The sequence below is a fragment of the Mya arenaria genome, chromosome 10 (assembly GCF_026914265.1).
Source record: "Mya arenaria isolate MELC-2E11 chromosome 10, ASM2691426v1".
Lineage (NCBI taxonomy): Eukaryota > Metazoa > Mollusca > Bivalvia > Myida > Myidae > Mya > Mya arenaria.
In genome coordinates, this window is record NC_069131.1 from 38,641,715 (window position 1) to 38,653,872 (window position 12,158).

General features: G+C 32.8%; 1 protein-coding gene across 1 annotated transcript in view; it reads right to left on the reverse strand.

The window, feature by feature from the left end:
• Positions 1-1,841: 1,841 nt before the first annotated feature.
• The window catches only part of LOC128206907 (amiloride-sensitive sodium channel subunit gamma-like), a 33,491-nt gene continuing 23,174 nt past the window's right edge, over positions 1,842-12,158 (reverse strand). Inside the window, exons 10-14 of the mRNA XM_052909645.1 lie at positions 9,406-9,475; positions 4,387-4,444; positions 3,891-3,958; positions 3,286-3,364; positions 1,842-2,753 (exon numbers count right to left, since the gene is read on the reverse strand). Of these exons, the coding sequence (XP_052765605.1) occupies positions 2,565-2,753; positions 3,286-3,364; positions 3,891-3,958; positions 4,387-4,444; positions 9,406-9,475 (464 nt within the window). The 3' untranslated portion in view covers positions 1,842-2,564. The remainder of the gene's footprint in view (positions 2,754-3,285; positions 3,365-3,890; positions 3,959-4,386; positions 4,445-9,405; positions 9,476-12,158) is intronic.

A 12,158-nucleotide genomic window follows, 5' to 3' on the forward strand; every position in this document is an offset into this window, starting at 1 on the left:
AAATTGGTGTTTTTATCATGTGATCAAAATGTCGAGCACTGATTGGACATCTCTCGGAAAAGCAAAAGTACAATGGGAAATTAGTGTTTTTATCATGTGATCAAAATGTCGAGCACTGATTGGACATCTCTCGGAAAAGCAAAAATGCCGAACCAGAAATTTGAACTAAAAAAATGTAACTTCGGCAATGTCTGATCAAATTGCCAAGATTAAATATAAAACGTTGCTACTGAAAATATGGGATTCTGTAGCTTCGACATTTGGAGTTGATATTGAATATCACCCCGGATCAAACTCCGCGCCGTGTTACTTCCCTTACAGTACAGTAATCACTGCCACCATGAAAATCACGTGACCAAAGATACTAAAATATCATATCGGTCAAGATTGTGAATAATGTCCTATTTTTTTCTTTGTATTTTAACATAAATTGTACCCCTGTTTTTTGTATTCTAACCTAAATTGTACCTTGTAAAATTGTTATTTGATAAAACCATCCAAATAAGACGGTAGAAAACCATTTTAAAAAGGTTGATATAGCTGAAATTCAGCTTTTCCGGCTCATGGATCTACACTGCTTGTCAGGGGAGGTCACTGTGTATAAAATATGAGTTCAAATAGACAATATTAATTTGTTTATTTGTGTTTCTCTTGAGACGAAGTGTAGAATGGTTTAAATATACAAGAGTAGCTCTTACATTGTACATACCACTTACAAAAATGATTTTACAAAAGTGAGGGAGTAAATAATCTATCACAATTAGAAATATCACAAGATAGTGTTCATACAGGAGGCATCATTTTAGGTATGTTGAAAGCTTACAGAGAACAATTATAGGAGTATTCTAAAATTACGAAAATAGAATCTGATAAATTTAACATTTTAGATACATATGTTGACTTAATCAAAGCTATGCCTTTACGAAACTAAACAGAACGCTGACCCATTTCATCAAAATGTATTGTTGTGGTTTTATCATTAAAATAATCAAGAAATTTGAAAAGGGCAAGCAGAGGTAACAAATAGTTTAGAAAGTGACATTTTTTGTCTTACATTATCTAGTCTGTCAATATTTAAATATGGGTCTTGTTTTATCAAAGTCCATGTTTAAAAAAATTAAGAAGAAACATATAAGTATAGTATCGTATTTACAGTAGATATACATGGAAAATATAGTATCGTACGCATGCACAGTAGATGCTTAATCAGTCATAGTATTGTATTTGCGCTCGCAAGCACAGTAGAAATAGAAACATACTCCACTTTATTTACACCTCAACTTCCATTCCTTAAATGAACTGCCTTTCGGCAATTGCGTTCATCAATCGATGAACGCAACATCTTCGGATATGTTCGGATCGTAATTCATTCCATAACAATATACATGAAAGCTATTGATCTTGTTATTGGTTGTATTGTGTCTGCAGGTCCCGTAAAATATAGATCAACATTTTTAAAAGTGTTAGTTTATTATATTTTAAATATATTGATACCAGAAGTGTTTCAATTTTACGTTTTAAAGTGATTTCAAGTGGTTGATCTTTTCCCGCGTTATTGTGACGTCATTTGAAAAAATGTTTCCGGTTATAGTCGGGTCGTTCTATTTACAAAATGGGTAAGAACGGATTACTAAAAGGTTTTCTTAAATGAAATGAAGTATTATTTTAACAATTCCTGAATGAAATAATGAACTATTGGTGTAAATATAAGGAATGAATTGCGGGGTTGATGTCATTATCGGGGATATGAACGCAATTGGGTTGGTCAAAGTACGCGTGGAGTCCTTCGGACTCCACACACATTGACCAACCCAATTGCGTTCATTCCTTAAATAGTAACGACTTTGCTCGCCCATGCGAAGTAGATACTTCCTACTTAATAAAGAAGGGATAGTAACTCAGTAAAACTTGTAAAAATGCGCGATTAAACGGATAGGTTTGCTACAGTAATTCTATGTCATTTTGTTTTTAACGTTCTAATCGAGTTAATATGTAAATCTTTAATTATATTGGAATTTGGAAACGGACAAATTAGAAAAGTTGTTAAGAAAATAATGTAAGCCCCATTTTACAGACGGGATAAAACAACAGTGGCCCTGCTAAGCTTATACACGTACATGTATGGATGGTTATTATATTACGTACTATTAATCAGTTATTCCGAATTCCTGTACCCGAATACCAATAATTTAACATGCATTTTATATATCCTATGCAGGTTGTTGCATACATTGTAACCTGAATTCGTAAATAAGATGAGTTTTGAGTTGAGTGTATGTTTGCACGCATGCGCAATAGATACATATATTATACAGTTGTCTTTTCAAATGCATGCGCAATAGATACTTATATTGAACAGTTGTCTTTTCACACGCATGCGCAATAGATACATATATTATACAGTTGTCTTTTCAAATGCATGCGCAATAGATACTTATATTGAACAGTTGTCTTTTCACACGCATGCGCAATAGATACATATATTGTATCATTGTCTTCTCACATACATGTGCAGTAGCAACATATATCAATGTATTCGCACACGCATGCGCTGCGACTGCTGTTTACGCCACATCAGGCAGCCCAGCCTCTTCGGCCTTGCTGGGGGGTCCTGACTTGTTCTTCTTACAACACTTCCGGGCGATAACTCGACACAGCGAGGCGAAGAACTCGATCAGTTCACCCACTGTAATCGCTGATAAGCCTAGCCACAGTCCTAGCTGACCGCCGATGTCCGAGATCAGATTCATGGACTGTGAAATAAAAGGATTTAAAATGTTTTAACATAACTTAAGTATTTTCGTAATATTGGGGCCTGGTTTGAGATCTATGATTTTTATTCAAATTACATTCATATGGCTGCACGAAAGGAGGCTTAAATCTCATTTCAATTACGTTGTCATTCTTATTTCTAATAATACACAATTAAATTGTTTTAAAGCTGCACTCTCACAAATTGACAGTTTTGACTTATTTTATTTTGGGGCTCAGAATCAGCTCATTTTTGCATCAGTGCCCTCAATTTAGTCATTTAAGATAACTCACAATAAAAGTAAGTAACGCTTTAAGCCATAAAAGATCGATTTCCAAACGCAAATATGACAACTGTGACCTACTCTATTTTCAGTAGTCTTATATCACTGGTTTCTGGACATTAACGCAATAATTGGCTCCAAAACAAAGAAATAAAAAAAGTTGTCAAAACAATCAATCTGTGAAAGTGCAGCTTTGATACAATTTCATGTGACTCGGAGAAAAAACAAATGTTTTTAATTAATGTTTTACCTCATACGCCTTCTTCTGTTCGATATTCTCAAGCATCAATTCCTTGTAGAACACGTCAACCTTCACCAACATGTTCTTGCTGTTCGTATGATTGAAAAAGGAAAGAACAACTATTCATGAAACAACGAGGGTCATTCAGAATAACGTACACAAAACATTAAAAAAGGTACTAATTTCATTAATATACAGCCCAAAAATCGTCGCAATAATTTCTCTTTGACTCTGCTTGATGTAGTTATATTTAGAACAACATTCGGATCACCTCGGCCACTTTCCATCGGAAACAACCTCGGATGTATGCAGGTAGTAATCTGAACTAGTTTGTAAAATTATTAATAATAATAATAATAATAATAATAATAATAATAATGATAATGATAATAATAATAATAATAATAATAATAATAATAATAATAATAATAATAATAATAATAATGATAAAATAATAACAATAATAATGGTAATAAAAATACTATTACTACTTCTACAAATAATAATAATAATGATTAAAATAATAATTAATTGCAATGTTTTAAATTGATGGAAAATGGCCGATGAGTTCCGATTGGTTGAACTACATGTTACTACATGTTACTCGTTTGTACCTGTTTGACCTCCTCTCGTCATCCATAAAGGAACTTGTGGACTTGGAAATCTTGGACAGTAGATGAGGCTGGAAAAACAAAAAAGATGCATGACATTGAAAGAGACAATGTAAGACATTTCTGCCTGATGACTTAACGTTTTACTTTTTAAAGATATGTCCGAAATATAAAGTTATGTTTAGATAGAATTAAAGGCACACAATAAATTTTCATGTAAAAACTTTTATTTTTATTAACTCATTTGACTTGATCATAAAAAAGCATATGATTGAGGTACAAATAGCGACATTTCGGCGCTTTTTTCACCGGGGATTTGTGGCCACGTAGCAATTATTCAAAATTATTTTCTTTATAAAAACTGCAATTTTTAATCTGTACACAGATCATAAATGTCATGAGTTAACCATCGTAATGCATTGAAATTCAAAAATAATATATGCATCAACCTATACAGTGTGCCTTCAAAAAGAAAGGGAAATAAGACAATACAATATACCTCGTATTTGTCTGATGGCCACTGCGACAATGACATCGTCAGCGTGTACTTCGTGTCACTGAAGGCAAATATTGTCATTGGTTATAATATGAGTATAATTCGAATACCTTTATTAATTGGTGGTTAACATTCTATTTTGTCCAGTGACAGAGCTGTATTTCTCAAGTTTTCTAATACGTTTGTTTAAGTAAATCAGAAGTCAGCTGTAATTGATTAAAATCAGGTGAAGCAATCGATATAGAAAATGAATGATTTTAGTAGGTCGTTGACACAATCAAATGTAGACCACTAAAATTGAAGAATCTTAGTGTGTACTTACACAAAGTAATTGGTTATGCGACTGCTTCGTGTCATGTGTATTAACCATTTGGGCTCTTTAGATCATATTTTGAACGGCTTGTGTTTATGTCATAATAGTGTTTAACATTTGTATATATATATATATATATATATATATATATATATATATATATATATATATATATATATATATATATATATATATATATATATATATATATATATATATATATATATATATATATATTCAAACATTAAAATAAGCTTGTTTTTACAAACGGAACATCTCGAACTAATTTCATCGAAAACAACCGCGGATGTATATGAACAATGTCAGAACTTTTAACGTTTAACTACGCTGCAAATAGATCGCGTAGTAAGGTAAGCTCAAGGACTTTACTCTTGGGAATCTTGCTTATTTATGCAATCATACACTTCACTGACAATCAGTTTGAACTTAGATGTACAAAATACACATTATAACACTATAATAAATCATGCTTTTATTTTTAATTTTACGAACTACTTCTACTGATATATAGGCATACATCCGAGGGGGTTGTTTTCGATGGGAAATGGCCAAGGTGTTCCGATTGCTTGTTGGAAATGTGTATTTTAGTGGCATGTTTTAACTTAATGGACAAATATCAGGGCTTGGATGCACCCAAATGATATTATTTTCCAGATTATATTGCGATCTTTAAGGTATTAATAAATATTTTAATGAGAAACTTGAAAAGTGGCCCTAATAATTACAAACAATTACCAGTGACGCAATGAATGTTTTCAATTTCTGACAAATTTGTATACGGATATTTGAACTGCAAATTTTACGCGATCTTTACTTTTAACAAGCATTATATATTCGCTACTTAATTCAATTGAAAGAAATTGGCAAAAGTTTCTTGAAAGTGGTATTTGCATTTCTAATACTTATCGCAGCCTTCATGGGCTTATGTTATAATCATATTGAACTATACTGCTAATACATATTATAGCTTTATGGGTGTGGTGACCATATTGAACTATACTGCTAATACATATTATAGCTTTATGGGTGTGGTGACCATATTGAACTATACTGCTAATACATATTATAGCTTTATGGGAGTGGTGATCATATTGAAATTTGCTGCTTATACATATCATTCCTTTTATGGGAGTGGTGACCATATTGAACTATACTGCTAATACATATTATAGCTTTATGGGTGTGGTGACCATATTGAACTATACTGCTTATACATATTATTCCTTTTATGGGAGTGGTGATCATATTGAACTATACTGCTTATACATATTATTCCTTTTAGGGGAGTGGTGACCATATTGAACTATACTGCTTATACATATTATTCCTTTTATGGGAGTGGTGACCATATTGAACTATACTGCTTATACATATTATTCCTTTTAGGGGAGTGGTGATCATATTGAACTATACTACTTATACATATTATTCCTTTTATGGGAGTGGTAATCATATTGAACTATACTGCTTATACATATTATTCCTTTTAGGGGAGTGGTGATCATATTGAACTATACTACTTATACATATTATTCCTTTTATGGGAGTGGTGATCACATTGAACTATACTGCTTATACATATTATTCCTTTTATGGGAGTGGTGATCAAATTGAAATTTGCTGCTTATACATATCTTTTAGGGGAGTGGTGATCATATTGAACTATACTGCTTATACATATTATTCCTTTTAGGGGAGTGGTGATCATATTGAATAATACTGCTTATACATATTATTCCTTTTAGGGGAGTGGTGATCATATTGAACTATACTGCTTATACATATTATAGCTTTATGGGAGTGGTGATCATATTGAATTATACTGCTTATACATATTATTCCTTTTATGGGAGTGGTGATCATATTGAACTATACTGCTTATACATATTATTCCTTTTAGGGGAGTGGTGATCATATTGAATTATACTACTTATACATATTATTCCTTTTAGGGGAGTGGTGATCATATTGAACTATACTGCTTATACATATTATTCCTTTTATGGGAGTGGTGATCATATTGAACTATACTACTTATACATATTATTCCTTTTAGGGGAGTGGTGATCATATTGAACTATACTGCTTATACATATTATTCCTTTTATGGGAGTGGTGATCATATTGAATAATACTGCTTATACATATTATTCCTTTTAGGGGAGTGGTGATCATATTGAACTATACTGCTTATACATATTATTCCTTTTAGGGGAGTGGTGATCATATTGAACTATACTACTTATACATATTATTCCTTTTATGGGAGTGGTGATCACATTGAACTATACTACTTATACATATTATTCCTTTTAGGGGAGTGGTGATCACATTGAACTATACTGCTTATACATATTATTCCTTTTATGGGAGTGGTGATCATATTGAATTATACTGCTAATACATATTATAGCTTTATGGGAGTGGTGATCATATTGAACTATACTGCTTATACATATTATAGCTTTATGGGAGTGGTGATCATATTGAACTATACTGCTTATACATATTATAGCTTTATGGGAGTGGTGATCATATTGAACTATACTGCTTATACATATTATTCCTTTTAGGGGAGTGGTGATCATATTGAATTATACTACTTATACATATTATTCCTTTTAGGGGAGTGGTGATCATATTGAACTATACTGCTTATACATATTATTCCTTTTATGGGAGTGGTGATCATATTGAACTATACTGCTTATACATATTATTCCTTTTAGGGGAGTGGTGATCATATTGAACTATACTGCTTATACATATTATTCCTTTTAGGGGAGTGGTGATCATATTGAACTATACTGCTTATACATATTATTCCTTTTAGGGGAGTGGTGATCATATTGAACTATACTACTTATACATATTATTCCTTTTATGGGAGTGGTGATCATATTGAACTATACTACTTATACATATTATTCCTTTTAGGGGAGTGGTGATCATATTGAACTATACTGCTTATACATATTATTCCTTTTAAGGGAGTGGTGATCAAATTGAACTATACTACTTATACATATTATTCCTTTTAGGGGAGTGGTGATCATATTGAATTATACTACTTATACATATTATTCCTTTTAAGGGAGTGGTGATCATATTGAACTATACTACTTATACATATTATTCCTTTTAAGGGAGTGGTGATCATATTGAACTATACTACTTATACATATTATTCCTTTTAAGGGAGTGGTGATCATATTGAACTATACTGCTTATACATATTATTCCTTTTAGGGGAGTGGTGATCATATTGAATTATACTGCTTATACATATTATAGCTTTATGGGAGTGGTGATCATATTGAATTATACTGCTTATACATATTATAGCTTTATGGGAGTGGTGATCACATTGAATTATACTGCTTATACATATTATAGCTTTATGGGAGTGGTGATCATATTGAACTATACTACTTATACATATTATTCCTTTTAAGGGAGTGGTGATCATATTGAACTATACTACTTATACATATTATTCCTTTTAGGGGAGTGGTGATCATATTGAACTATACTACTTATACATATTATTCCTTTTATGGGAGTGGTGATCATATTGAACTATACTGCTTATACATATTATTCCTTTTAAGGGAGTGGTGATCATATTGAACTATACTACTTATACATATTATTCCTTTTAGGGGAGTGGTGATCATATTGAACTATACTACTTATACATATTATTCCTTTTATGGGAGTGGTGATCATATTGAACTATACTACTTATACATATTATTCCTTTTATGGGAGTGGTGATCATATTGAATTATACTACTTATACATATTATTCCTTTTAGGGGAGTGGTGATCATATTGAACTATACTACTTATACATATTATTCCTTTTATGGGAGTGGTGATCATATTGAATTATACTACTTATACATATTATTCCTTTTAGGGGAGTGGTGATCATATTGAACTATACTGCTTATACATATTATTCCTTTTAGGGGAGTGGTGATCATATTGAACTATACTGCTTATACATATTATTCCTTTTATGGGAGTGGTGATCATATTGAACTATACTGCTTATACATATTATTCCTTTTATGGGAGTGGTGATCATATTGAATTATACTACTTATACATATTATTCCTTTTAGGGGAGTGGTGATCATATTGAACTATACTACTTATACATATTATTCCTTTTATGGGAGTGGTGATCATATTGAACTATACTACTTATACATATTATTCCTTTTATGGGAGTGGTGATCATATTGAATTATACTGCTTATACATATTATTCCTTTTATGGGAGTGGTGATCATATTGAATTATACTGCTAATACATATTATTCCTTTTAAGGGAGTGGTGATCATATTGAATTATACTGCTTATACATATTATTCCTTTTAGGGGAGTGGTGATCACATTGAACTATACTGCTTATACATATTATTCCTTTTAGGGGAGTGGTGATCACATTGAACTATACTGCTTATACATATTATTCCTTTTATGGGAGTGGTGATCAAATTGAAATTTGCTGCTTATACATATCCTTTAGGGGAGTGGTAATCATATTTAACAAAGATAGTATATAAGAAACATGGAAGAACTGCACAAAACTCCACAAGCAGCACAGTGCATACATACTATATATAAAAAACTAGGTATGTTTATCAAGAATTGTTAGGTACCGCCTTTACATTACCTGCATGGGGACGGGCATTTGTCATTGCAGTCCGAAATCATTGCATCCATGTAGCTATAGTAGCACTCTTCTAAAATAACAAGCTTAATATTAAGAAGATGAAATTTGGTGCCTCAGAAATTTGCTATCCAGCGTTATATCGCAGTAATTTGTGTCGCTGCAATATCATATCAGCGTGGGATCACACGAATCATTGCCCCTGTAATTACAAATGAAGTACAAGGTTATAGAAACTGGTGCCCCTGTAATATCAAATGAAGTACAAGGTTATAGAAACTGGTGCCCCTGTAATATCAAATGAAGTACAAGGTTATAGAAACTGGTGCCCCTGTAATATCAAATGAAGTACAAGGTTATAGAAACTGGTGCCCCTGTAATATCAAATGAAGTACAAGGTTATAGAAACTGGTGCCCCTGTAATATCAAATGAAGTACAAGATCATAGGAACTGGTGCCCCTGTAATTACAAATGAAGTACAAGATCATAGGAACTGGTGCCCCTGTAATATCAAATGAAGTACAAGGTTATAGAAACTGGTGCCCCTGTAATATCAAATGAAGTACAAGGTTATAGAAACTGGTGCCCCTGTAATATCAAATGAAGTACAAGGTTATAGAAACTGGTGCCCCTGTAATTACAAATGAAGTACAAGGTTATAGAAACTGGTGCCCCTGTAATATCAAATGAAGTACAAGGTTATAGAAACTGGTGCCCCTGTAATATCAAATGAAGTACAAGGTTATAGAAACTGGTGCCCCTGTAATATCAAATGAAGTACAAGGTCATAGAAACTGGTGCCCCTGTAATTACAAATGAAGTACAAGATCATAGAAACTGGCGCCCCAGTAATTACAAATGAAGTACAAGGTCATAGGAACTGGTGCCTCTGTAATTACAAATGAAGTACAGAATCATAGAAACTGGTGCCCCTGTAATTACAAATGAAGTACAAGGTTATAGAAACTGGTGCCCCTGTAATATCAAATGAAGTACAAGGTTATAGAAACTGGTGCCCCTGTAATATCAAATGAAGTACAAGGTTATAGAAACTGGTGCCCCTGTAATATCAAATGAAGTACAAAATCATAGAAACTGGTGCCTCTGTAATTACAAATGAAGTACAAGATCATAGGAACTGGTGCCTCTGTAATTACAAATGAAGTACAAGGTTATAGAAACTGGTGCCCCTGTAATTACAAATGAAGTACAAGATCATAGTAACTGGTGCCTCTGTAATTACAAATGAAGTACAAGATCATAGGAACTGATGCCCCTGTAAATACAAATACAGTACACGATCATATTAATTGGTGCCTCTGTAATTACAAATGACGTACATGATCATAGGAACTGGTAATTACAAATGGAAGTACAGGATCATAGGATCTTGTGCCTCTGTATTACAAATGAAGTACAAGATCATAGGATCTTGTGCCTCTGTTATTACAAATGAAGTACAGGATCATAGGGTCTTGTGTCTCTGTAAATACAAATGAAGTACAGGATCATAGGATCTTGTGCTTCTGTTATTACAAATGAAGCAAACCATAGAAAGTTGTGCCTCTGTAATGACAAATGACGTACAAGATCATAGGAACTGATTCCTCTGTATTTACAATGAAGTATAAGATCATATAAACTGGTGCCTCTGTAATTACAAATGAAGTACAATAGTAAAGGAACTGGTACCTCTGTAATTACAAATGAAGTACAAGATCATAGTAACTGGTGCCTCTGTAATTACAAATGAAGTACAAGATCATAGGAACTGATGCCCCTGTAATTACAAATGAAGTACAAGATCATAGGAACTGGTACTCTTGTGATTACAAATGAAGTACAAGATCATAGTAACTGGTGCCCCTGTAATTACAAATGAAGTACAAGATTATAGAAACTGGTGCCCCTGTAATAGCAAATGAAGTACAAGGTTATAGGAACGTGTGCTTCTGTAATTACAAATGAAGTACAAGATCATAGGAATGTGTGACTCTGTAATTACAAATGAAATACGTGATAATAGAAACTGGTACCCCTGTAATAACAAATGAAGAACACGATCATTGAAACTGGTGCCTCTGTAATTACAAATGAAGTACACGATCATAGAAACTGGTTCCCCTGTTATAACAAATGGAGTACAAGATCATAGGAACGTGTGCTTCTGTAATTACAAATGAAATACATGATAATAGCAACTGGTGCCCCTGTAATTACAAATGAAATACATGATCATAGGAGCTGGTGCCCCTGTAATAACAAATGAAGAACACGATCATTGAAACTGGTGCCTCTGTAATTACAAATGAAGTACACGATCATAGAAACTGGTTCCCCTGTTATAACAAATGGAGTACAAGATCATAGGAACGTGTGCTTCTGTAATTACAAATGAAATACATGATAATAGCAACTGGTGCCCCTGTAATTACAAATGAAATACATGATCATAGGAGCTGGTGCCCTGTAATTGCAAATGAATTACAAGATCATAGGAACGTGTGCCTCTGTAATTACAAATGAAGTACAAGATCATAGGAACTGGTGCCCCTGTAATTACAAATGGAGTACAATAGTATAGGAACTGGTGCCTCTTCAATTACAAATGAAGTACAAGATCATAGGAACTGGTGCCCCTGTAATTACAATTGAAGTCTGTAAATACAAATGAAGTACAAGATCAAATTAATTGGTGCCTCTACAATTACAAATGCAGTATTCGATCAAACAATTCGCTCATCTGCAATTTAAA